Source organism: Phalacrocorax carbo, chromosome 25 (genome assembly GCF_963921805.1).
Source record: "Phalacrocorax carbo chromosome 25, bPhaCar2.1, whole genome shotgun sequence".
In the NCBI taxonomy this organism is placed as follows: domain Eukaryota; kingdom Metazoa; phylum Chordata; class Aves; order Suliformes; family Phalacrocoracidae; genus Phalacrocorax; species Phalacrocorax carbo.
In genome coordinates this window covers 235,008-262,976 of record NC_087537.1, presented here as the reverse complement: position 1 = coordinate 262,976, position 27,969 = coordinate 235,008, and the positions used below count along the sequence as shown (strand labels likewise).

The 27,969-nt window shown below is 40.8% G+C and overlaps 1 protein-coding gene across 8 annotated transcripts; it reads right to left on the bottom strand.

Annotated features, from left to right (window-relative positions):
* Positions 1-556: 556 nt before the first annotated feature.
* On the bottom strand, positions 557-27,969 carry MPP3 (MAGUK p55 scaffold protein 3). 8 transcript variants are annotated; one of them, XM_064473460.1, is made up of 19 exons: positions 27,828-27,924; positions 22,698-22,803; positions 21,412-21,530; positions 20,839-20,916; positions 18,739-18,819; positions 18,064-18,201; positions 17,056-17,137; positions 15,394-15,479; positions 13,809-13,883; positions 12,525-12,721; positions 10,654-10,718; positions 9,474-9,494; positions 7,694-7,735; positions 7,104-7,268; positions 6,355-6,435; positions 4,873-4,966; positions 3,987-4,095; positions 3,065-3,187; positions 557-2,152 (listed from the first exon to the last, which is right to left on the bottom strand). In XM_064473460.1, exons 2-19 carry the CDS (start codon positions 22,720-22,722, stop codon positions 1,970-1,972), a joined length of 1,764 nt encoding a protein of 587 aa, XP_064329530.1. In that variant the 5' UTR covers positions 22,723-22,803; positions 27,828-27,924; the 3' UTR covers positions 557-1,969. The 8 variants fall into 8 exon arrangements, with proteins under 8 accessions (XP_064329530.1, XP_064329532.1, XP_064329531.1 ...); XM_064473462.1 differs by having other exon boundaries at positions 557-2,149; XM_064473461.1 differs by lacking the exon at positions 27,828-27,924 and adding an exon at positions 25,894-25,913.

The window sequence follows — 27,969 nt, the reverse complement described above, 5'->3', positions numbered from 1 at the left end:
CTAGTCATCTGGAATATTCTAAGATGTTAGCAACCTTGCTTTAAGTGAATGCTGACCCTTAGATAGTATCTTACCTAGTTTTCTTTAAATCTATATCCTCTAAACCTGTTTATATATAAACTTACTTGTAGTCTGCAATATAGCTCTATGGTGAGATCATTCTGCCCGTTCCATAACATGGCTTAGTTTGAAATGCTGTTACTTAAATAGTTTTAAAAATATTATACTCTGTTTTTCATAGGATGAAGGTATGTCTGTCTTGCAAGCCACATTACTTTTGGTGGCTGTGCTGCGACAAGGTTGCAGAAAGCTGGTGGCAGAGCTGATGGGCCGCCCACATATAAAGGAGTTCTTGTACATTTGCTGAGGCCACCAGTCTGGCAGCGTATCTGCTCTGGCTTGTCAGAGCTGATATCTGACTGTGGAAAGCGCTTACCCTTGTAGCACAGTACACGGAAGTTGCTAGGGTATGCACCTTTGGAGGAGATGGATATGGGTGACTGTCCTGCACAGCTTCTTGGGATAGAGTTAACGTAGATTCAGTGACACTGGTATATAAGAAATGTGCTTTTAATACACAATGTTGTTAGTTTTGCTAAATGCAATGGAACAACATCATACTATTAAGATGAAAGAAATTAGACCAGTGGTCAAAAAAGCCTTGTTGAAGGGCATAGTACACAGGAAAGATTAGACCTCAGCAGGCAACAAAACTGGAACTAGTTTCAGTTAACATGCACCTGTATGAACTAAAATTTTTTTCAAGTAATTATAAAGCGTATGTGCTTCCAGAATCATCTCTCTGCATTTTCTTATCAACACCGATCTAAAAATCCTGTATATATTTCAGGAGACTCGAGTATACAAAATCCTCTAACAGTTAAGATTTCTTCAGGACTTGATGTAGCCCATTAGATACTCTGGAAGGCTTTACCTGACTTAACACAGAAGTAGTCATAAATGCTGGAAGGATGATGCCTTGGACCCATCTTGGTACTTGGTACTTCAGCCTTCTCCTTTTAGTGGCATTTTCAAAAGAGCTGTTCTGTTGGGGTCAAGGTCGTGTCCCATGAGGTGACATTTGCAAAGATAGCTTGTAGAAAACAAGCTGCTTAAAAGTCCTATTTGTAGATCATATGCAGTTAATGTCATGTAGACTAAAAATGTCTGGTTTATGAGCTGGCTAGTCATGCAGGTGTGTTCACTGACACATTTGTCCTGCATCAGTAGGAAGAGATGGGTAAAGTGGGCATAAGCTACAGCTGAACAGACTCATACCTGTGCAAGAAAGCTTGGAAGCACTGGGAAGTGTGAGCTGGACATAAGCCTCTCCCCCCTCCCCACATCTCTCAGCCACTAAAGTATATATTACTTACATAACTGGCCTAGTTTTAGTGTGTAATTGGAAAGGATTGGCAACTGATGATTGAGTGAAGGGAACCACGTTTTGCTGGCCTGTCAGCCAGCTGAACTTTTGAGTACCTGACATGGTGTAAACAGTCTCCAAAGGACATCCCTCCCACCTCACTGAAGCAGCTCGTTCTGTAGGCAGACCGGTTCCTGAAACGTACCTTGTTCAGCTACCTTCACTCTAGCCACAAAACTTGTGGCCAAAGGATGAAACTTCCAGATGGTTAGTGGCCTAGTGCTACTTAAATGCTTTGGAAGTGTGGGACCCTCTGTGCAATTTTACTGTACAAAATGCACTATTTACAGTCTAAAAGTCACTCCAGTCTTTTACTGATCTGTTTAGTCTGAATATTCACTTTTAAATGACAGCTGCTATTAAGGATTTGGATTCAGGAAGGCAGTGTCAGCTTTGGACTTTGTTCAGTTTTTCCTCATGCAGTCTTTGCGTTACCTTCTAGATAGACCAGCAATTTTCAAGTGAGGTTGACATATTTCCCTTTTAAAATCCATATATTTACAATACATTTTTATACAATCTTTCCCTTAAACAGATGATAAGTTATGACCTAACCCAGTTGACTGGCACCCAAAATGAATCCTTGTTTAGTTTCTCTAACATAGTTTTCAGCTGATTGCATGCACTCTGGAGGTCTTCTTTCACCAGTACAGTGTCAATTAAATGGCCATACTGCTCTTCAATGAATGCTGCTGAATTAATAATTTCCTGCTGTTCTTCATCCTGCTGATCAATGTGAGAAGATGGTATGAAATTTACAGCATGTCTTTTTCCTTACTAAGTATATTAAAGTATATTAGCACAGTAAGTCACTACTTTGAAAGGAAATGAAACAAGAGCTGCCACCATTAGGAGAGGGTGTGTAAGATATTACAGCTGAGATCAAGGAGCAGTATGCTACTACTGGAATGTGGTAGGCTGTTTTCAAAAATGAAAGAGGTGATAAGGATGGGAAAACACATGTTACAGGAGGGATGCAAGATGGTGATACTGCATTTTATGAATTTAAAGTCACTGCCTAAACTAACACCTGGAACTAATACTCCCCAGAAGTTGAGAAGGAAGTTAAGTGCTGTCCCCAGGTTCAATAATTTTAAGGGCTTACATGAGAACTTACCAAGGGAACAGTTACATATAAACTCAAGTTCAGGTTACCCAAATTAATGACATTATGCACTCGCAGTATTTCTGTTCACATTTACAGATCACCAGTTTGCAGCTGGTCTAGGTTTAGTCCTCATAAGGCACCCACATGCTGCATTTTGCATGTACCTGATCAACAGCCTGGGTTAGGTGTCAGGAATAGGTGGCTACCCTTACCATTTGATGGGGCTGCTCATCAGAAATGTAGAATTATTAGTTTATCTGAGTTCAGTAGCACCTTCTCCTGCTACAGCCTTCAGTGATGTACACAGATTCATGTGGAAGGCATGCATGTTACTTCATGTTACTTATATAGCCAAGTTTTAAGGGAGTCAAATCTCATTCTAAAGTTCCAGCTGAAAGGGCACAGGACCCACTTGGTGCCCCCACGGTGACTCTCACTGTCATGGAAGAGGAGCTCTTCCTACCATAGAAATGCTAGCCCAAATACTACTTTCATGCCTAAAAAGAAGAGATTAAGGTTAGAATACTTACAAGGGGGGCTGAGATTTCTTCTGACACGGGAGATTTTAGGGCATGTTTTTTCTTTTCTGGAATGAGAGGCTTCACAAAAATAACATAAGGCTTAAACTCAGGAGTCCTCAGGTGCTTTACTGCCTGTGAATAGATGGTTTTTTTGTTACACCATTTTTTTGTTGGTGTTATATGTCAATGATCGATTCAAGCTGGGTTCAACAGTTTCAATAGCACACACTGTGGTGTGAAGTGCTGGAGCGTGGTCTACCTGCACACCTGCCCTGCTATTGGCAATGCAATACCAGGAACAAGGACATGGCAAAAGATACTGAGAGAAGTATGTGTGTCTATATATATAAAAAAATTGACATGACAGGCAAGTTATGGCTTGCTTTGCTTAAGAGGCCAAACACTGGGAATTTTAAACCTGGAATTCATCTGAGGTTGTATTACAAGTCTTCTAGCCCAGTTACAAAATCTGAATCAAAACTCCAAAGATTAACTCCTAGTATGGAGGGATTAGGAGCAGGTATACTGGCACTGGTTACAATGCTAGTAATGCTTTAGAGGCAACAGGAAGGAACAAGAATGAAAAAAACCCCATCCACGCTCTTAGTATTCTCTCTAGGACTTCAGCAGGCTGGGACAGTGATGCACGTTTCTCCTACAGCAAGGGAAAAATCTCACAGTGAGAACCAGTACAGTGTCATCTAGGCTGTATCAGCCAGACAGCTAGGAACTGTAAACACTACTGCACTGCTTTCTCAAGAGTCCTATTCCACTCAGCTACCGGTCAGGCCACCGGTTAGAAACACAAGTTCTGAGAGCATTGCTGTTCTCTGCGGGGCAAGTAGCCGCAAATGGTGAACAACAGCGGTTACTTAGGCTGGCAGCCCAGTAAGAAATACTTGCTTTCTTTAAAATAAGCTGCAGAACTTACTTCAGGTACCACATCCACCAAACAAACCTTCTTTTTGGCCATCACGGACCGGATTGCCTCAAGACTTGTACCATACAGATTTTCTTTGTATTCTCCATGTTCCACAAATCTAAAAAGTCAATATATTTTTAAGTACCATCCACAAAGAATAGTTAACTTACAACATTTGATATCTGTTTCCTGAAGTCACAGTAGTCAAATGGGGGGGGGAAGGGTTTCTTTTTTTTCTGATTTCCCCCCCCCCCCCCTTCTGGTTGCTCAGTAGCAATAGTCGTCTCACATGTCACTAATAGCTAATCAGTGCTACTGACAAATAGGGTAAGAAGCTGTATTAATTCAATTGACCAATATTCAAGCCTAACAGAAGAATGAGGATGTTTTTCACAGAAAATAGAACAAAGCTGGCAAGGAAATGGACTCTAATTCTTCCATCTTCTGGGAGACTAGCCAAATATCTGTACTTTCAGGAAACCCACTCAATCTTACAGAAAGGCCTTTATATCCATGGATTCAGTCTATAACACACTTTAAAGTTGACTTATGAAAACTTGTTACCCATCATATTAAATGGACAATAAGTAGGCCCAACTAAATATCTGTTACTTTCACTAGATTAAATTCTGACCCATCATACTACTTATGATATGCAGGCTTAAGTTCTAACTTATGATCCTCCTGCTAGTCCTACGTTGTTTCTACATTGCTTCTTCCTAAATTTCTGAGTTCACACAGTCAAGACTGAATAAAGAGCTTTTTACTTTGAAAGCTGTACCCTTCTAATAGAGCTAGTCCAACTTCACACCTGATTTTGGTATTCATATGATGTAAGATTTAACTAGCAATATTTTTAAAATACAGTTATGCCAGTATTTTAAAATTAACTCACTTGTTTTGCTGCACATCTGTCTCAAATGATTGCTTAGAGACAAAATTGTATTCTACTCCCTCTTTCTCATGACTTTTCTTTGACCTGGTTGTATCTAGAAAAGAATGGAAGCAAGACACAGGAAGCAGATCAGTCTTTGCAAACAACTATATTTTCTCTGTTTAGTTCCAGTCATATTTTCATGACCTCAAAACAAGGCAGTTACACACTGGCAAGTTCACATTAATATAAAATATAAATCCAACATTATAATTTTGTTTTAAACTCAATCTCAAAAATTGTAAGACCAAAACTGAAGTTGTTTTGCTCCCAACATACTATAACTAACACAAAAATTAGGAGGCATACTACTTATGCCTGGTAAAAGCAGTAGAGCATATCCTGTGGAAAGAGAGTACCTCTTAACTGTTTGGAATACTGGGCTCTCATTTTTTTGAAACTTGGAAAACAAGAATAGGAAATACATGAAGTCCTATTACGTTGCCTCTGAATTTAGACTAAGAACACCCTCCGCTGTTTTCACACACTGCTGTGAAACTTACATAATTGTGTCCCTTACCTTTGATGTCCTAGTTTCTTCTAATAATTGTTATTACTGTAGGAGAAGCTTTGGCGATCATTTTACAAATATATGCCTGACCGTAGAAGTGATGTCTGCTATTTTTGTGCACATGTTTAAATTCAAGTAGAAATTACCCATATGAGTTGTTCTGCTAACTGAATGTCTGCCTGACAGACATCTACTGAAAGTCTTAAATAACATATAAGGAGTGCCCTCAATGTCAATTTTTTTGTTTGCAAAAAGCAGCTTGTTGGGGAACACAAATATTGATGTTTTTTAATGTGTGTAATATATTTTTTTTTTTTAAGAAAATAATCCAGCAAAAAAAATTTCAGTGTAACACTAGCCACAAATCCGTGCAGCAGGATCACTCATTTCTCTGTCTCTGTGACTGGCTTGTTTGAGAAGCCTAGATATACTAATCAGCAATTTAAAGTCTTGTAAAAATTTTGACTTGGTTTATTACTAATTTTTTTTTTAAACTTTAGCTGGTATGATATTCTGAGGAAAATATCATCCTCTTTTAAACACACATAGTATTTTGGCTGAATCTTAAGATACGACTTTTCACACTAGTTCTTTTTGCAATTTACGATCTTATTTTTTCTTCCTGTATTCAGTTTCTCATTTTTTTAATGGACACTGAGAAAACGCAACCTGTTCACCTGGGAAAACACAATTCAAGAAAGTCAGAGTTGACAGAATTCCAAATGCGTGCGCGCCCAGTCGTGTAGTGATCTATTCAGCTATTAAGGGCAAAGTATATTACAATCAGAAAAATAATTTGAAGTACTTCTGAAGTATGCATACAATCAATAGTCAAAACACAAATTACCATTCATCAATGCTGCTAGCTCTACACTATTAGACAGCATTTATGGAATAAAGTGGCGACACACAAGTCAGTAAATTTTACTCACGTGGAACTGCAACACCATACTCCTGTGGGTTCTCTGACACCACCTTTTGCTTGAGCTCACTTAATTTGGCCCCCAAACAACCTAATAAAATAGAATGCACTGACAGATTTCTGTGTGGAATAAAATACTGGAAAGAGAATAAACAGTATCAGTTTCACACAAATAATATGATACAGGAGTGTGCTTGAAGAAACCTGCACATGAGAGACCTCATGACCTGTCACATTCTGCTTTGAAGAACATCATCAGGATCAAACGGAATCCTTGAACAGCTGTTCGGGCACTAAGTCAGAAAATCTGTATTCTTAGCAGTCAGTTTTATGACATACCCTTGATTTGCATGACATCCTGGAAGCTGGCTTAACACAAGGCTGTTAAGCACATGGAGTTAAAATTGCATGCAAAATTTTGCATGATAATTCTGACGTTGACCTTTTCATCAGCTGTTCTGACAGCATAAGAATGCATGTTTGAGTGAGAACCAATGGAAAGTGAATCAGAAAACTGAGAAACGGTCCTGCATCATTATTTTCAAAAGGATTTGGTGAGTTGGGTTGTTTAGGTGGTTTGTTTTTTTAATGTCATTTAAAAGAAGAGAACAGCTGCTGCTGAAAACCAGAAAAACCTTCAAAAAAAACCACCAGAACCACAAAAACCAAAACCAAACACCCAAAGAAACCCGCTTGGAGTGCAGGTGATAAGGGAAGAGGGAGATATGTGAAAAATTTTGAGCCAGTTATGTATCTTACCAATCAAAACCACCAGCCTCTGCTGTTCCCCAGGCTGCTGCTGATATTTTGTGACTTCTTCATATGTTAGGAACTCTGCTGCGTCTGCCTGCTCTGCTTGCTTTCCTTCATTCAGATTGTTCTCCTTCTCTTTACGACTTAACCTAAAGCTCCTGCGTAAGCCAGCTGCAGAGAAAAACAAAAGCTATATTAAACCTTATCTCCACTTATCTAAATATTCAAGCTCGTTCAGCTAGAAGTTACTCGGTCTTTCAATACAAGTTACTTTCACAATTTTTTTTAAATAATCAAATCAGTGCACATGTGCTAATCTTATAGATGAAAATTTTGCCTGTCAGGTAAAAAACCAAGCACCCAATCCATACTAAACCCACCCTCGTATCACCTTGAGTTGCCAAGTGTTAGCTAAGCCCAAGTCCAATTATGCCCCTGCACAAAGATAATCTAGTTTATGAATGTATGGGAAATTAACTCTAATGTAAATAAGCTAGTTTTTCTTTTTTAAGGTGGGGGTGGGGTTTTTTTGGTTCTGTGTGTGTTGGGGCGGGGGGGCTGTGTTAGGGAAGAGGAAGGGGACTTTGGTTTCTCACCTATGTACTGTCCGTTGAAATATCCTTCACAGTCACAGTCTTCTGTAAATTAAAAAGCGGGAGGGGACAGAGGGTAAGGGCACAGGGGAGAGGAGAGTGAGAGGGGAGGAGGAAGATATCTTAAACAGTGCCTGCGATACAAGTCTGGCTCATTGATGAGGGAAGGATAAGTTTTATATCCTGTGTTATATGCACACGCTTTTCTAACACAAATATTAATGATACAATTATTTGTCTTGGCTAGTGGTTTATATTTTACAGAGTCCTTGATGTTGATATTGCCCAAGAAAATTTTACATCCCAGTATTTATGCTCTTCAGCATTCATTACATTTGATCAATGCTGCTGTTAAAATATTCAAACCTAAGTAAAAAAGAAAATTCTGCAAACACAGAGCTCTTTTTTAATATATGACTTTATAAATAGGTGCGATTGTGTAAGAATAGAGCTTCTTCTGACGTTGCAATATCATTTGGGCTTTAAAAAAAGGCAGAGATGACTGAAATATGAGCTCTAAACACCTTCATTTTGACTAAATTATCACTACGTATTAATTCTTTATTAAAAAGGTAAAGATCTGATGCTTTCATCATATGCATGTATGTAAAATAATATGCAAATCTATGTTAAAAAAAGCCAACCTGCCCCTCCTCAAACTATAACCACCCTCAAGGCCCCTAAAAGTATACAAAATAAAACCATGGTACTTATCTGCAGAACACTATTCTGCAATCATAAGATAACTACCAAGTTCTCATACTTCCTGAAAGAGGGCTACCTGGCTTGTTAAAATGTAGGCATCTGTGCCCTGCAATGTCCACAGAATTCATTTTAAGGAGGTGGTCTGTGGTTCTGGGACAAGACCAACCATAGGCAAAAATATATGCAGGTTACACCTTTAACAAAATGCACCATTCCAGAGAAGGAGCTTTGTTTTTGAATTAATAGTTGGATGCAGGTATGTAATCAGCAATGCTAACGTATACTCATAAAAAATTTATGCCAACATTAACAGAAGATACTAGTAGCGATATATGTCTATCCATGGCTAAGATCAGAGCTACTTTCTTTTGTTGAAGGTAGGCTTTAGTTTCACACTGCGCTTTGATGGGGTATACCAGTCACGGCCAGCGAAGTATACAATATGATTAGTACTTTCACAGAAGTTGATGGAATACCAGTACTTGGAATGTTATTCTCAAGAAGCATGTGTAATTGGGGGTAGGGGGTAGGAATCACAGCATGAGGAATTCAACAGAAAATACCTGATATTGGGAAAGGCATGTGGTCCAGTGACATAAACTGCATAAGCCTGACACAGTTGCTCATAATGGAAGTAACACAGAAAACAGTCCAAATGAACACTGAAGAAATATCAATTTGGACTGATACAGGTGCTCTAAAACGTTAAACCCCAATATTTATGTTTTTATAAACACCAGATACATGATTCCGTGATTCTGTGACCAGATATGAAGACTGCATTTGACTTGCAACTCTATCAGCCTCACTCAGAAACCTACCAAACCAGAACATGGAAATGCATATCAGAAGACACAAATCTCTTCTCTTGAATCAGGTAATGATAACTTCCAAATTTACTCCCAAGTCATCAATCCAAATTAAATTAGTTTAATTAATAACTCGGAAAGACACTGCTGTAGGAACAAGCTACATCTACTATTCCGTTCTCTTGGGGGCTAAGCAAGTATTTTAAAAAAATGCATTGGTTGTTTATTTGTTTATATTCAGACAGAAAATGAGTTAGGAGAGTACCTACCTTTATCAGAAGACTGATCATCTGTAGTTAGCATGAAAGGCAGAGTTGGTATGATATTAAAAAGACTGGCAAATGATTGAGTAAAATTAGAGGGAATGAAAAGGAAGGTTCTTCTGGTCTGATTTGCTTAACAGGCTTTTCTATCTTAAAAAAAAATAATGCAGTAATATACCCTTATCGACTGATTAAAGACTTTTTTTTCCAAAATTTAGTATTATACCAAGTTATCAGCTTAATTGTCTCGAGAACATCTGACAAAAAGCCTAAGTAGCAATCCTCATTACATGCCTCCTAACACTGAATGTAATGGAAACTAATTTGGAAAAGCTTCATTTAAATCAATAATGCTATTTTATAATTTGGTTGAGTACCTTCCCTCTTTGTAGCGTAAGAATACCTGTATCTTCATGAGATGTGCCACGCACCACGGGTCAGAAGTTCACTTATATCACTGAAGATGGACAATTTCCAGATTCCTAGTCTACATGAGGGTGGCACTCCTAGCACAATGCCTGGCTTCACACAGTCACAGGGCTGCCTCACACATCAATAACAGCTGTGCTGAAGTACCCAAGAGCAACAGTAATGTTATAGTCAGATAACACAGAACGTCTTCTACCTTTCACTGACTAGCAATTTCATCACAAATAGCATATTTTGTGTGAATAATTCACTGACAGAGGCTTCAGAGCTGTAAACAAGAATCACTTTAAAGTCTACTTCAGACCAGCTCTGTAACGCTAAGCCTGAAATGCAGATGCCAGCTCCAGTGATTTTTATCCTCCTTAAAGCTACAGATTATTTTCATACAAGCATACAATCAATGCACTACGTAAGATTTTCAAGAAGTGTGCATTGGGTTACTTTTGCAGCTTTTAAGTTTCAAACCATAGAAAAAATGTGAACGCTAGCAAATTTTAAAGCAATGTGTAAGGCCTCAAGTTCTTGAGAGTAGGAAGAGAGGGACAGCCACGTTTTTTGAAAACAACAGGCACTAACTAACACTGGATTAAGCTCAATCCCAAATCCTCAGATGTGGCAGCTTGTATCCATGCAAATCAATCAATCAATGCCAGATTACACAACACATTCAGACATCATTACTTAAATAACGGAAAAATACTGAGAAGCTGATATCAACTAAGACATCACTGAAGGAACAGGAACAAAACAGACTTACATAACGGTTTCTTCACAGTTCTGGGATTCTGCAGAGTGCCTATCGTCCTTCTGTAAGTCAATCGTCTAAATAGAAAATAATTATACTTTAGCCAAGTAAGCTCAAAATTATAAAGAATTTATAGCATGTTATACAGTGTTGAAAACAAAGCATGAAATAGTGCTTTTCCTTGAAAAACACAAAATGTCTCTGAATCAACATTTAAAATACTTTTCCTTTAAAACTGTGACAGTCCCAGATTGCTACTGATAATTGACTGAGAGAGAACATTCTAAAATGTTTAGGCTTTCATACATCAGAGCACAGAAATCAATAGCACATTACTTTCATCAATGTTATTTTTTTCTGTTTCCTTTTCCCCACCAAATCTTTTTTTAAAGATTAAAAAAACCAACTACTATTCTACTCTATTCTAATTCTGCTGAGAATCCAGCTTCTATTTGCCATTTTAACACAGGATGGGCAAAATTCCTGTCTGCCACAATCCTAAAACTGCTAACCTCAAAGAGAACTCAAAAGGAGATAACCTTTGTCCAAAATGATCGCTACAGCTATGCATACTCAGAAATTAGCCACTGCCTTCCAAGATCAGTTTGGAGTTTTCTGTATTTATCAGTAAACAAACCAAGTTACTCAGCTTGTGTGAAAATGGAAGAACAGAGTATCAAGTAAAATTTTCTAAGTTGTTAAAATCATAAACCAGAGCTCAATTCCTAATCTCCCAGCCTTGAATTTGCTCTAAAAACCCCACCCCTCCACCCCAACACCAGAAAAAACCCTCAACAACCCAGCACAAAAATCTGACCCCCAGGAAACCCCTCACTGTTGGCAAAGGAAACCACATTTTCTTCCTAAGTGTTTTTTTTTGCAACAGACCAACATTCACAACAGACTAAAGAAGATGCTCAGGTATTTACAGTCACTCGGGGGAAATAGGCACTGAAGCAATTTCTATATTCTTACATACACTGAAATGTAGTTTACAACATCTAAAAAAAAAAAAAAAAAAAAGAAAAAAGGGACTGCAGTGCAGCAGCATCTATTGACATATATGCATGCACAGGAAGAGGGATACAGCTGTTTAGGCGGAATTTGCCTAAAATTTAAAAGGAGCACTCATATAGTGGAGTGAATCCTTTGTTAGAAACCTTATGCAAATTTCGGAGGCCATCAATAGAATCAGACCTGTTTAATTCTCAGATACCCCGCCTTTGTAACACCTACGATTGAAAGAAGACATATCTAGTAATTTGGAGTAAGAATCAAACAATGTGACCAGCAGCCTAAATCAGATTCCTTCTTAAATATAAGATTTCTTAAATATAGGACTTCTGTACTGTAAATACAAGACTTGAGGGATATTTTTGCTTTAGAAGAGATACACATCTCACTGTAAAAACAAAGAAACTTCAAGGTCTAGAAGGTATTCAGATCCAAGCTAAATACTCTCTTAGGAGCCAGAAGAAAGATCAGATACACTTTTTTGACTACTACTACATGCATAAATTCAAAATTGTTACAATAAATCAGCACTTCCTCTTATACTATGGAAGTACAAGTCTGTGAAATACAGTGTCTCCGTAGGCTGAGTGGGGCAAGAAACTGATATTCCACATTTCATTTCATAATGTGTGTTTAGCAAGTGCTTCTGTCCTCATGCTACAAAGCAATGGCAACAGCAAACTAGCCAAGGAAAGCTAGGAAGTTTATTATATGATTGGAGAGGATGAAGCTTTTTAGCATTTTCCTTTAAGCATCTGCTATTCACCCTGGCATGATGCTGCCCTTCGTTTCCTGGGAAAAAAAAAATAGCATAAACTCAGCACGACACTGTATGTGTGAAAAAAATTCTGTAATCTTCATTGACAAACCTTTCTTGGAACTGTTTTGAGGGGATCAAGCCTGCTCTGAGATTGGTATCTCCAACACGCTTTGCTTGCCACCATGTGGGATCGTCTTGGCTTACAACTTCCAGGACGTGCCGTCTCTTAAATGGCAGCCCAGCTTCCTGGCAGGGAATGGCCCTGTCTTCTTTGGGATTATAGCAGAAAAGCGCCCTCATAAACACCTGTAAAAGAAAGTAACACATGCTTTCTTCTTGCCTTATTTGGAACTTCAAACTACCTTGAAAAGGCTTTCCCAATGCTTACACTGCTAACTATATACATACACTCTTCATCTCGCCTTTGTGCTTTACAGTCCTCAAAAATACTGAAACCTGGAAATCTACATCTGTATTTTGACTGACGCAGAAAAAAATAAACTAACTTTCAGGCCCAGTAATTTTCAATATCCAGTATATAGCCCAGCATTTTCAATACCCAGTCATTATGTACTTGCATTGTGGAACATGAGACTCAAAGCTCAAAGTCCCAAGAAACAGTTCGCAGTCTATGTAAGTACAAAATGCAACAAACAAAGGAGAAAAAATGAAGGGGAGGAAGAAAACTACAAAAAGGGATTTATGGCAAAGCTGCCCAATTATAAAAACTGTCATTAAAATGTTCCCCTAATGAATCAAAATCTACTATTCAACCATGGATTTGGATCTTCCCATTGTTTAACACATCACACAAGAACTATTTTTAAAAGTGATTTGCGGGGCATCAAGGAAAAACTTGGCAACTGAGAGCAAGGAAGCAGAAACAGAAGTTGACAGAAGAACCCTGTAAGGGACCAGTCAAACAGTAAGTCATTGCTGATCGAGGAGGGCAAATGAGGCACTCAGAGAAGCGTGTTGATGTCTGCAGTGGGCTAATGGTGTCAAATGATGAACGCAGCTGTTTGCAGATAGGTCTGTTTTGACTCGAGTGGCAAAACTCCCAGAGGTAACAGACAGATAGCAGCTGTCACGGTAAGAGGAGACTGGCAGGAACACCAATTTTAATTACGTGAACAAAAAGAAGAGGGTATATTTCAGAAATGCTATGAAAGAATATGTGCCAAGATGGTGAGGAAGCAAGAAGTCATCTAAGTCATTGTACTGAATAAAAGGGCACTGCATTTTACAACAGGAAACTGCTCTGTTATCTTTCCAACTCAGTTATGGCTCTGTGACACTCCTCACTGAAACATCAGGAATCTTGCATTTACAGAGATGCCAGCACTGTGTAAATATGAAAACACACACTTCAGTATTTCACTAAGTTGTGTACCTTGCTGTCTTTTAGACGATCCTCTTCTTTGATGGCTGGAATTATTTTTAATGTTATTGATCCCTGAGACTGAGCCTGAGAGAGAGAGAAATATCTTTACTTTGAAGGCAGGACAAGGACACAATGCAGACCATTCAAGTTCCAGTTTAGGAGCTAGCATCTGTCTCTTCTTCTCAGAACTTTAATAGGCCGAGCTAACCCGCTATTTAATTTCTTTACAGAGACCATCAGGATGATCCATGAATCCCTGACAACAGGGTCTTCCCCATGCAGACATCCACAGTAACTACTTGGCTAGAACACATTAAGACCTGCGTTAATATTCCTTCATTTGCTTTTAGCAACTGCATTAATTTCTGAACTACAGTTTACAGGGCATTAAATACTTCTGTGGCTTTTCATATGACACTAATTTCTGCAGACTAACCATTTTAAAGTGCTCCTTTGAAAAATATTGCTGTATTTTCCCACAGAGCGGCTACCTGGTTAGGGTGAAATGTAAACATCTACAAAGTAAACATGTACCTTCACTAAAATTTTTGCTAGTAAATTTCGATTATCAGTTATAGTAAATTAAAAAGCACTTCTCGGTGCTTTGGAAAAGCAGACTAGGTTTATCTGATCTATTTTGGATGTCTTATTTTAGACGAGATGAACGCTGTCCTAGAGAAGCCTGCTATTCTGCACAGATTAAAAAGGAAAGCCAGACAACCACCTTGAACAAAAATTTGTAGATCTTCCTCGAAAAACAAACCATGAAAAGAAAACTATTACACTGCAGGCATTTGAAATGGGACAGATGGATAGCATCCCAGGGTCCCCACAAATAAAACTACACAGCATTTCAAAATGTGATTTTAACACACATACCCACCCCCACCCTGCCCAAGTGAAAAGCAGTCGTTCTCCTTACTCAGGATTACTTTGATCTAAATTTAAATTAGGTGATGGAACCGGTGCCAGATACTTCAGCTTCCTAGTGTTGCCATTCTTACTGTGTCCCTAATCCCACTCCACACCGAGACGGGGGGAACACCAAGCCACAAGAGGGGAGTCAAATAAGCATAAGAGCTACACCGCCTTCTGCAACGCAGCAGGCAGACCACAGATGTGGAGGTTTAGAAAGAGTTACTAAGATCTGTGGACATTAACATTAGAGAAGCTTGAAGCAAGAATTCGCTTATGTCAAAAGAAATCTGCTGGTACAGAACAGACTGATAGCTCTATTGGACAGACAACCAAGGTTTTCTTCAGCTTCCTAACATACTGTATTATGAATAAACTGCTTATCTTCTAGGAATGCACTTTTAATTTGCAATTTGCTTGTCATAAACAAAGCATGAAAGGGAAGTTCTCGACACAGCAACATGTAACTTCCCATCTGTATCTTACTGGGTACCGATTCAGTTCACAGAAGTTTCTCAAGTCAAAAGGAAAAGACTAACGCACTGGGAGAAGAAAAACAAGCAGGGACCGCATCTTTTAGCTCTACGCATATTTTAAACTCATCGTTAAATTTAATTATCTATTGCAATTACTAGATCACTTAACAGAAAAAGATCTTGAAATGAAAATCAGTGCAGACCAAAATCTGACTTATTTCTTCCGGTCGTTTGTGAAGCACAGTAATACCATTGACTTCTCTTAGTTCATCTCCAACATGGACAAGACCTGAAAAGATGGTAAGCAAATGAAAATAAGTCTACAGACTGGAAAGCACCACTCCCCCGATGTCTGACCAAAGTCAATAGGATGTGCCTGCTCTCCTCCCTCCCCCAGCTTAATTCCTGACTAGCGTCAAATGCCTCTGTTGGCATTGTCTCCCACCCTCACTCTGTATGGCCTTTTTTTCCCGTGCAGCACAGTCTAATAGGAGACCAGCATGGAAACAGAGAACATGTGCCCAGATACTCTGTAAAAATCCCTGCCTCGTTATTTGGATCAGCACTAAGAATGCAAAACTGGGATAGTTTCATGAAGATTATCAGATCTTGTACAGTCAGGAGCCATGCCACTGACTATAAAGCCAGGAATGACATAGCTGTCAGCTGACAGATCAACACTACACAGTCCCAGAAAGAACACTGGACTCAATTTTTTAACAAGCTGTGAAGAGGCCCTTACAAGTTTTAGGTTTGTTTACCTGGTCCAGTAAAAAAAAAAAAAAACACAAAAAAAACCACAAAAAAACCTCCACAACAAAAAAACAGAACACAAAAAAACCCAAAACACCACCAAAAAAACATTTTTACTCATGTTATATAACTACTGTTAACGAACATAAAAGAATTTCTCAGTAAATCAAACTGAAAACAACACGAGACTCCGAATAAACCAAGATACTATATTAAAGGTAAAAAACAATCCTTTCTTTTCTTTCTCCTAAAGCTGAGACCTACTTCTCCCATCTCTGTTGGCATTTTTTCCTAGCAGCTATTTCAGAGAAAAACATATCTAATTAAATAAATAGATTACTGATGAAATACAGAAATGCTAAGTGCGTGCTCCAGTCATTTCACATTACGTTAATCCAAATACACTAATTTGAAGAATGATAACGATCAAGAAGAAAGCTGTAATTAGATAATATTTTTTCATCACAGTAATTAGTTAGTTTTGGTATTGCATTACTTGTATATTAAAAAAAGTAAATGAGGCTTGGAGTCTATAAATCTCATATATGGTCAATTCAGCTTATTTAATAAAATCTGGATGATCACCTTCTAGAAAATGGAAGGTCAAATACTGTATGAATTAACCCTGTAGATCCCAAAAGCAGGCTGACAGCCTACACACAGAAGTCTCCTGCCACTCAACACCTGACAGTCAGCTGTCAAGTGTGAGCTTACTGCATAGACTCCCTTTATAGTCAACAGGGAAGAAAAGCAATTCCAGCAACAACCTATCCCATTCTAAAGCTCGTTGGGATGATTTGCTCTCCAGCAATGTCCATCTCCCTCCACTGACTACACAGAGAGCCTACACACTAGTTCAGGTTTGACATCTAACAGTTGCCTATTAAGATTTCAATAGGCTGTTATCTTTTTTTTTTTTTTTACACAATAGTCTATATGTATTTTAAACACCTGTGTCTAAAGAATTAGTTTTTGAATGAATAACCATCAAGTTTAGTTAGAGGTTATTGCTCTAGGTATGTGTATACAGTACGTGCACACATGCATTATTTTGGAAATTTTAAAACAGTTTACAAATGCAATTTTAAATCCCCTTTTCTTCAGAAATTTACCACTGCGATCAGCTGCACCACCCCTCATGATCCTTGCCACAATCACAGCTCCTGTATGCTCATCTCTTCTGATGGTAGCTCCCTAAAATAAAACATAGCCCCCCCGAAACCATCATCAGAAATTTGCTTAGGATAAAGTAAACGATGAAATAAGACGTAAACTAACGTGTCTTTTAAACTGGAATTACTTTGTTCTATAAATTTTGTCTTCCTCCTTGACAATTTTCACCATTATTCACCTTCTGCCTGTGCCCATGTCATGTGATGGTGGGAAGGTGCACAAACCTTCCTTTCTGCCAACTTTGCCGAGTGGTCACCCTACCTACGTTATTGTGATCAGAGTCACTCAAGCGTGCAAAACAGAATTTCTTACTAACTTCATCCATGTGTCTTCGGACTCTTTATACAATACAGCCAGCACTTTTACATACAAAAGCAAGGAAAACCAAATAATTAGATTTTTTTTTCTTCTCCTACCGCTGCTGGCAATATAAAGCTTTAATCAGGAATTAAGTCACTGCTCTCTTCTACTACCTACTGTCATATACAAAAAGCACTTCAGCAGATTTCTCCCCCAGCAGAATTGGTTTTTCTTAGGAAATCAATTCTTCCATTCCCATTTGTATAATATTAGTACCTTGTCAATATAATGTTTACATACAGCTGTCAAGCATACTCTTACCATACATCACTGACTTTCATGCAAACAAAGGTTTCAATTCATTGAATGTTAGCTACAATATGAAAAGAATTACTATGTATATTAAGCATAATTGCTCAACATATACAATTTGCATTAACTGGCATTATAAACCCATGCCTATAAAGCCCCTCATGCAAAATTGTGAGGATGTATTTAGTAAAGTCTTTTTTTAATGCTATTTTACTAGCTTCAGAACATTCCTTGTTTTTGCAGGCTATTTGATGACATCTTCAAGCATCTCCTCCATACTCACAGTAACGCTTTTGCACTACAGAGTTTTATGACTAGAGATCGGTTATATGTACCAGGGGTTCTTTATTTTTCACTAGCCGAACAATTTTCACTGATTCCTCATCGAAATCATCATCAAAGTTATCGGGTAGAGGTGGAAGGACTGGGTCAAAGTTCTTCTGGGCTACGGTGTCATGTACTACGAGCATTGCCTGCGTAAAGAAAATAAGAAACAGTAATGTAATGGGGTAATATTACAGCTTGCAGTCTCTTATTTCCAACATTACAGCAAAATTAAACCTCCCTCTTCCCACCCTCACCATAAATCCCCCCAAAAAAGATTTAGCAATCATCTTGCCCATCACGTGAACTATATATTGGTATATGTCAATATTTAAAGTAAATCCAGGCAGTAACACAGCTCAGCATAATAAACTTACAGAAAAGAGGTGGACTATGGAAAGCAAGAAGTTGAGAAATGGTACCCTTCTCTTTTCTGCTCCCTCAGAAAATATTCAGGAGGAGAGGAAAGCCAACATGGTGCATTATGCACGAAAGGCCTACACTGTGTCATCTCAATCCCCTTTGTATCCTAAAGCCTCTGCAGGAAATCACAGTGGAATAGAACTACGGTTTGTAGGAGGTTTCTCCTTTCTCTTAGGGACTCTCCAGTGTAACTTTTCCATTACAAAATGTTCCATTGGAATTCTGCAAAGGAATTTTGTTAAGGTCCCTGGTGTGTTTTTTACCCTGAGATGTGGTGTTGACAACAGCTGAAGTAGCTCTTTCTCTTCATTATTCACTGGTGTGGTCTGCAATTCTTCTATTACCTTTAAAATAAAAATTAACAACCTCAAAATAAAAGGAGCCCACCAAACAAGATAATATATTTCCAAGTAAGTGTTTCTGGTGAGCGTTTGCTAGCTTCTATCATCTTTCAAAGTAGTGTGCACAGATTGAAACCAATCCCAATCAATAATGCATGAATCCTAAAAGAAATGGAAAGTTCTTTATTTTTTTTTTATTATTATTTTTTATTTTTAGATAGTGCAGGAAGACATCATCAGAAATCAGGATCCTAGCCCCTACACACACGATTTTAAGAGTGACTGCGCCAATATAATTTCAGGAATGAGTTCAGAAATTCTAAATTCTATATGGTATCCGTAAGCAATATGTGAAACAACACTCTTGTGCTTGTACTGCAATAAAGAAGTTTAATCCTCCCTGTAATCAGGGAGATTACCTGTGTGGAACGTGCAACAGAAGTTCCCTTCTTCCCCTGCAAAGCCTGGATACCAAAAGATGCCCTGGAGACTCAGGCCTTCCAAACAAAAGATTAGAGAAATAATGGAAGCTCTGTCACACAACCAGCCTAGTGCAAAAGAAGGGGCAGGGAGTGAGGAGGAAGAGAGACCGGCTTGAGGCGAGAGATATTTACTTTTCCTGTAAAGGGTTCTAGAGAGAGAAGTCATACAGTCCTGTACAAAATGTCTCCTCTGCTGTTTAGGGGATGGTAACTTCATATGACTTGATAGGCAGCAGTACCAAAACTTTCATGGAGGCAGTAAGCTATTTGTGGGAAAGGGGAGAGGGGTATGCTGCAGGTTCAGATGGCACAGTGGGGTCTCCTGGCTTTGCAAAGGAAGGAATTCTAGCTCCCAAACCTTCCACAGCCCTTTGCTACGCTTTCAAAAGAAACAGATGCAAGCCACTAGTAAAGAGCTGTCAAAGGCAGTATAAATTTCAGTTTTTCAGGCACGTGGCATGTTAACAAACAAGTCTAAGATACAACTTTACTCTGTGAACAGACTGGGGGATGAATTGATTGAGAGCAGCCCTGTGGACTTGGTGGACGAAAAAAAAAATCAGGTACGTGTGTACTTGTAGCCCAGAAAACCAATTGTATCCCAGGCTGCATAAGGAGAGGCATGGCCAGCAGGTTGAGGGAGGTAATTCTCCCCCTCTACTCTGTCCCCGTGAGATCCCCCCGACCTGGAGTACTGCGTCCCTAAGACAAGACAGACATGGACTTGTTAGAGTGTGTCCAAAGGAGGACCATGAAAATGATCCGAGGGCTGGAACACCTCTCCTATTAACACAGGCTGAGAGACTTGGGGTTGTTCAGCCTGGCAAAGAGAAGGCTCCAGCTCTGAACTGCTGCCTTTCAGTATATAACGGGGACTTAAAAGAGAGATTGAGAAAAGCTCTTTATCAAGGCCTATAGTGACAGGACAAGCGGCAGCAGTTTTAAATTGAAAGAGGGCAGATTTAGGTTGGATATAAGGAAGAATTTTTTTACAGTAAGGGTGATGGGATGCTGGAACAGGTTGCCCAGAGGAGTTGTGGATGCCCCACCATTGGAAATGTTCAAAGTCAAGCTGGACAGGGCTTTGAGCAACCTGACCTAGTGAAGGATTGCCTGGCCTATGGCAGGGCAGTTACATTAGATGATCCTTCAAGGTCCTTTCCAATCCAAACCATTCTATGAGAACAGCAATGCTGCTTGGATTGTAATGGATTTAAGTCTGAAGACTGAATGCCTAGCTGGGATAGTCTATTGACAAGAGAAGACTGAATGCTTTTTGCAGCCTCTCCCTTACGAAGGCCGCTAATAACATCCTTCTGTTCCACCTGCCTGCGTCCATCTTCACTGGACATTTAACAACTTGACATTTTTGAGCTCTTATTTCCTTGATCAATCATAAGTGAAACTAGCCAACAGATTCCTAAAAACAGTCGGGGAAGATGAGAAATATGTAGACATATAGCACAATTGCAAAGTTTTGATCTGTTAGAAAAGCAAGCTTAAATAATAGGAAAATAAGGAGGCAAGAATTTTTACTCACATCTTCAACTAATCCTGCTGCACTATGTAAAACAGGAGTTGGACTCTGTCTTTCATAATGACGGAGTTTTTCATGAATCTGAAAAAGATTATTCAGGGATATTACTACAAAGAGATACAAAACTATACCTGCACTGGAATATTTTTAATATTCAAGGAATAGAATTTTTCTCAGATAAGTGTCAGAAAAATTCTCTCTCTTGGGGTTATTTTTGTTTTGTTTAGAAGTCTTTTAGTTTCCTTTTTGCTCATGCTAGTCTCACAGACAGCCAGAAAATCTGTTAAGACTTCAGCAGCATTTAGGGAAAAAAAATGAAGCCATCTCACACTGCTTTTTAGCTATGGGGCATTGTATCTGTACTTTGGCAATAAAGGCAGAAATGTTTTTTTCTGAACAAACACATTAATTGTCAATGAATGTTTGTAGTGTTTGTGCTTAAATACAACATACTTTGGTCAGTATAGAATTCTACCAAAAAAAAAAAAAGCTTTGGCAAAGTAAATGGTTGATAAATCAAGGGAACAGAGAATAAGTAACCTCTAAGAAAATGTAGGTTCATAAATGAACTTCTACCTTCATCAGGTAGCTGAGACTCTTCTCACTGAAGACATCCCTAAGGAATCCCATTTCTTCTTTATGATTTGAATCAGGTCTTAGCTGAGATGTCAGAAGGGCCAAAGTTTCATGCAATCCTAAATTTAAATTCAAGACAGAACAAAAGTTTTGCAGATAGTATGTCTCACAGGACCTTCTATCGCAGACTTAACGTCAGCTACATTTACTTGGTTACCACCTTGGTGATCATTAAGTTTGAAGAGAGATTTGTGCTTATCTTCCACTCATGCTCCCTTCTTCAGTGGCAAACACAGCTTAAGGTATCATATTAAGGTAAAAGCTACCAAAGCATTATATAAAGACATCACTTTCAAAGTTTCCCCCTTCATGTTAATTACTCTTTGTTTCTAGAACAGCTAGCCCTCTAAGAAACTTTGAGTTACTAGAGTGCCACAGCAGACTCGCAAAATGCCTGAACTACCTCCTCCGTTGCACAGCCACCAGCTCTACTTCCCGAGCAACTTTGCTCACAAGTGTTATCCTGCCCTTTGTACCTCTGAGGCACCTGTTAGAAGTCAGGTCTGACCAGAGGAAGAAAAGACTGATGTAGATTTCCACTGCAGTGGAAGCAAAGCTTGTAGCAAGTTTTCTAATTTTGCAGTGCACAGAGCCAGACAGATGTTTGTTTCTTCCTGCTGGACGATGACTGGGAAAACAAAACAAAAAGCAGGGTAGGGCAGCTAAAACCTGCTTCTTTGGCTATTCTCTCCATGAACTTTAGTGTATTTGGATCCAGGAGTCTCAAATTCATTTCTGCTTTAAGACTCAGTATCATTAGTGTATATGGCTTCACCTTGGGTAGAGTATTGGAGACACTGCTTAGCAAGCCTTGAATGGAATCACAGTTTTTTAAGTCAAAAGGAAGAACATTAACAAAGCTTACCAATACCTATTCAGAAAATATTAAGAAGTGGCACAGCAAGCAGCAGAGATATAAGGACTGATTTTTAATAAGCATGCACAGAAGCCAGTGTTACGCTAAGAGGTCCAAGTTTGTCCATAGGAGCCTGTCTACCAGCATATATCCAGGGGCACTAGGGTTCTTATGAACCTAGGCATTTCCTGAAATCTGACTAACTTTATTCATTTCCACCTTTCTCATTTTCTTTTAGGTAATTGCTAAGAAATCTAGTTGAATTGCCTTAATTCTATTTTATTTAACTCAGTTTGAATTAATTTCCTGTGTGAAACGCATACACTAATATTTCAGTCACTGGTCTGTTGAAAGCATGCAGATTAGTTACCTGAGTCTTCCGAAAGCACTGGCATGGTTTTGTTCTTAATCTTAGAGACAAACGTTCAAATCAAGATGATCGTTTCTTCTTTCTGGACTGCGATTCAGAGGCAGTCCTGAAATGAGCAAAGATAATACCTAAGCTCAAGCATGCAAGAAAACTGGCAATCATGTAAAAATAGTAAATTCTTAGTACATCTTTCTCTCAAGTGTTACGTTTAACCTGAATCAGGCAGAGTCCTGCAGTTATTCTGCTATGTAAGTAAAAACATGAGAAATATTATGTTATATAATAACCATATGGTATCTTGGATAAAGCTGATGCTTCCCTGTTTTATTCTCAAGATAGATAGTTTTAGAAGGCCTAAGTAACTGTCTGAAAAGACAGAAAAGAAAAAAGCATGCTGCAGAATGGATGTCTAAAAGCAACAATAAACACCATATGCACAGAAACAGAGAGAGCATGCAGGAAGACACTGTCATGACAAGATGTTCCAGGGCTTCCTAAAAGCACACCGCAAAGGACTCTACATCCCCCTGACATTCTGATGCAGGCCACACTACAGTTACATGCAACTAATTAAAGCTAGTAGGAGCATCACTCCAACAACCTTGGTCACGGGCATGAAGGATGCTACAAAAAATAAGGCTGCTTCCATTGCTCAAAAATGCCATTAGATGCTTTTACTGCTGATTCTTCTTGTCAGTGAGAGCAAGTGACTCCACAGCAATTTCATTTCAAACTGCAAAACTGAGTCTATGCTTGTCATCACCAGTCCAAGGTGTGTTCCAGGGCATTTAAAGTCTTGTTCATGCTCATAAAATTCATCAGACTAATTGAAGAAAAATAAACAATCATAACAGCACGCAAAAAGGATTAGAAAGACATCTGGCATACTCCAACTCTGCTAAATGCAATAAAGGATGCTCCTTGAGTTTCTATTTGTAGATAAATCTATTTTGATCGCATGACACGAGTTTGATGGTTTTCTGATGCAACTTTATTTTTATTAGCTGCCTGAAAAATACCATAGTACTGCCTAGAAAATTAGCATATACATGTTCAGCATTTTCTACGCTCCTGAGTTTCTCTACAACGTACTGCAATATTAAGCTTGATGGTTGTCTGTCTTTTGCACCCCATATTTTCTACTGCTATGCTTAAGTAGTCCATAATTAGTCCAAAACAAAACTGAGTTCACTAAGCAAGTGAGCTGAAAGAGTGCTGGAATTTCACTCTAATCCATGGATCACACTCATGCCTATTACATATGCTACACACTTACTTAATTACCTTTCAAAAGCATTTTTATTACTTATTGCTTTGAAGAAATGAACACATCGTACACCCCTCCAATACTCTGTGCCAGAAGAAATTTATAGGAAATTCATTTAACTGCTCTGGTTCCTTGACTACTGCATTTCATTTGTCATGTATTTAAAATCTCTACTTATCAAGAAAACAGAAATTTAATTGCGTGCTCTGTCTTTGTAAGAATGTGTGCTTACCACAGTCAAACCTATTCAGCACCAAAACCCAAGAAAACCTCAGTTATTTTCCAGACTCTTAGTGAAAAAGCATCCTACACAGGGATCTGGAAAAGATACATTTTAACATCTCAAAAACCTGAGAGCGAACTCAGGAGCACTAGAATTAGACAAGTTAGGCAGAGCAATCAAAATGAAGGCTTCCCCTAGAGAGATTTTGCACACTCTGTACAAATCCTGTTAGCCAGGACTGATGGGAATGAACAGCCAGAAGAATGAAAAGCATTCCGTACCCAATAATTTGTCACCAGCATGTGCTATGTCAAGACTCAGGGCTGGCTTCAAGGTATTAAATTCAGCACTAGCATGTGATATTTTGCAAGAGGGGCTCACAACCATGGATCTGCCCTTTTATCACTGTAGTATGAATAGGCTCAAATACACTTTTCCTCTTTAAAAATATCTGGTATAAACCATAAGCGGAGCAAGAGGCCCCCATGGCTCAACCATGACCTCCTGGGTCTACTCAAATCCACAAGGGAAGCACGCCAGAGATGGAGAAGTGGAGGATTATCTGCCGAGAACTACAAGGGCATAGCCAGAGAGTGCAGAGACGCAGTCAGAAAAGCAAAAGCCCAATTTGAATTGAAACTGGCTGTAGACATAAAAAATAACATGAAAGGTTTCCTCAGCCATGTCAACCATAAGCAGAAAAAGAAGGAAAACATAGGCCCACTGTTAAACGGAAAAGGAGAGTCAATCACCAACGATGCAGAAAAGGCAGAGGTCCTCAACACCTTCTTCACCTCGGTCTTTACCAGCACTGTTGGGTCCCAGGCTTTGGGAACAAAATTGACGACTGATCCAAACTCCGACCCACCATCGGCGAAGGAAGAGTTAGTACATGAATTACTACAGGAGCTTGACCCCCACAGATCGATGGGCCCTGACACCATCCACCCGAGGGTGTTGAGAGAGCTGGCTGATGTCATTGCGAGGCCACTCTCCATAATCTTCAAGAAGTCATGGAGAACGGGGGATGTCCCAGAGGACTGGAGGAATGCAAATGTTACCCCTATCTACAAGAAGGGTCAAGGGAGGATCCGGGTAACTATAGGCCCATCCGCCTTACTTCAATCCCTGGGAAAGTTAAGGAATGAATCCTCCTGGGGCCATCACAAGTCAAATGAAGCATGTGGTTGGGAAAAGCCAACATGGCTTCGCTAAAGGCAGATCGTGCTTGACAAACCTGGTGGCCTTCTATGACAAAGTGACTTGCCTGGTTGTAATGGGGCGGGCGGTGGACACTGTCTACCTGGGCTTCTCCAAGGCCTTTGATACGGTCCCCCCCCCGTCTCCTCCTGGAGAAATTAATGCGTTATGGCCTAGACAAGGGGTCTGTGCAGTGGGTGGGGACCTGGCTGACAGGCCGCACCCAAAGGGGGGTGATAAATAGCTCCTTTTCCAAGTGGCAACCTGTCACCGGTAGAGTCCCCCAGGGATCGATATTGGGCCCAATGTTATTCAATACCTTTATAAGTGATCTGGATACCGGCATCAAGTGTAGCCTGGTGAATTTTGCTGATGACATCAAGTTGAGTGGGGCAGTAGACACTCCAGAAGGGAGAGCTGCTCTGCAGGGAGATCTGGATAGGCTGGAAGAATGGGCCAGCAAGAACCTTATGAAGTTCAACAAGGAGAAGTGTAAGGTCATGTACCTGGGAAAACATAAGTCCGGGAGTGCAGCACAGACTGGGATCCACCTGGCTGGAGAGCAGCTCTGTGGAAAGGGACCTGGGGGTCCTGGTGGACAGAAAGCTCAACATGAGCAAACAGTGGCTGCTGCGGCCAAGGCGGCCAACAGGATGCTGGGTTGCATCAAAAAGGGCATCGCCAGCAGAGATAAAGTAGTCATTATCCCGCTCTACTCAGCGCTTGTCAGGGCACACCTGGAGTAGTGTGTACAGATCTGGTCCCCGCTATACAAAAAGTATGTGGCCAGGCTGGAAGGGGTCCAGAGAAGGGCCACCAAGATGATCACAGGACTGGGAAGCTGCCATACAAGGATGGGCTGGGAGAACTGGGTTTGTTCGGCCTTGAGAAAAGGAAGCTTAGAGGGGATCTCATCCCCATGTACCAGTACTTAAGGGGTAGCTACAAAGAAGATGGAGACTCCCTTTTTACATGGAGTCACATGGAAAGGACAAGGGGGGATGGACACAAGTTGCTCTTGGGGAGATCCCGATTGGACACCAGAGGGAAATTTTTCACAGTGAGGACAGTCACCATTGGAATAATCTCCCCAGGGAAGGGGATGACTTGGCCATGTTGGACACCTTTAAGAGTCGGCCCAGCACCCTGTCCAGACATCTTGGCTAGGCTGCGCTCTTCCCAGAAATGTTGGACTAGATGATCCCTGAGATCCCTTCCAACCTGTGATTCTGTGATAATTCATTTTTCACACATATCCTTGCCTAGCTGTTCCTGAGACAGAATGTTTGAGCCACCTTCCTTTCCTAGGAAATAGGCTGTTGATATTTGGAAAGGGCTAAATAAACTGAACTGATGCTGTACATGGGGTCAAAGAAGGGGATTAAACAGAAGCATAATATGCTTTGCCATATCCACATTACCTTGAAAAACAAACGTAGTGGGGTCACAGCCTAATACAACATAAAGCTTCTATAATCCAGATATATTGGTCAAAGTAGTAGATGATCTCATTTTGGAAAGCAGTTGCAGTTCTGCAGCAGATGCAGTTGCATCTTTCCAGAAGATCACCCCAGTCATTGGGTCACTAACCTGCACGCTAATAAGATCAAAGCCGATGGCTGTGACCCAGGCTGTGACTCCTCACTTCGCTTTTGTGCACAAAAAGCATCCAGATCCCGACCGAGCTAGTCTTTGGCTGGGTACCATACCTACTTCAGCACTGAAAGAGCGACTGCTCCGACGGCTGAACAGAGCACGGAGAAAACCGCACATCACTCCCAGCTCGGCACCACGGGGACAGGCTCCTGCCCGAGCCCCCCCCGCAGCAGCCCCGCGGCCCCGCGCTCGGTACCAGCCGCAGCCCGCGGCCAGGCCTGGGCCGGGCGCCCCTCAGGCGACCCGGGGGCTTGGCGGGAAGCCGAGGGGCGGAGCGCAGCGAGCCGGACCAGGTCCCCGGACATCGCCGGCCAGCACTCTCCCTCCTCGGAAAGAGCTTTCCATGCGCTCCACCGAGCTGGGGCACCGACGACTGGCGGCGACAAGGCCTCAGGGCCCCGCCGCGGGCCCAGCGGGAATGGAGCGAGGTTACGCCCCGGACCGGACATCCCGCACGCCGGAACCGAGACGCCCCTTTCCAGAGCTGCTTCCCCAGCCGCGAGCCCCGGCTCTGCGAGCGCCTCTCTGGCGCCATCTCCGCCACCCGAACGGCTCCGCACGGCTTCCGCCAGGCGCGGACCCGAGGCCTCGGCCAGAGCCCGCCAGGCAAACCCCATCGCACCCGCGGGCTCCCGCCACGCCGGGGCCCGCGCCTCGCAGGCGGCGTCAGAGCCCGGCCCGGCCCGGCCCCGCCCGGCTGCGAAATGGTATCGCCCTGGCCGCCCCTGCAGGTACAGAGCCGCGCCGCGCTTCGGAAGCAGTGCTGCCGCCGGGCGACCCTTACCTGCGGGTGGGGGTCCGGGCCCGGGCCCAGGCCCGTGCGGTGCTGGCTGCCCGCCCGCCCCGGCAGGGCGTAAAGCAGCTCCCCGCCTCTCCGCTTCCTGTAGCCGGCTGCGTGTCTCGCTCATGCGCCCTTAGAGCCGTCC

Coding starts and splice junctions, on each gene's coding strand:
- MPP3 (XM_064473455.1), bottom strand. CDS start 27,951: ATGAGCGAGACACGCAGCCGGCTACAGGAAGCGGAGAGGCGGGGAGCT. Junction 20,917..21,411: donor GTCTCAGCTACCTGATGAAG/GTAGAAGTTCAT, acceptor AATCTTTTTCAG/ATTCATGAAAAACTCCGTCA. Junction 3,188..3,986: donor TGGTGGATGTGGTACCTGAA/GTAAGTTCTGCA, acceptor ATCTATTCACAG/GCAGTAAAGCACCTGAGGAC.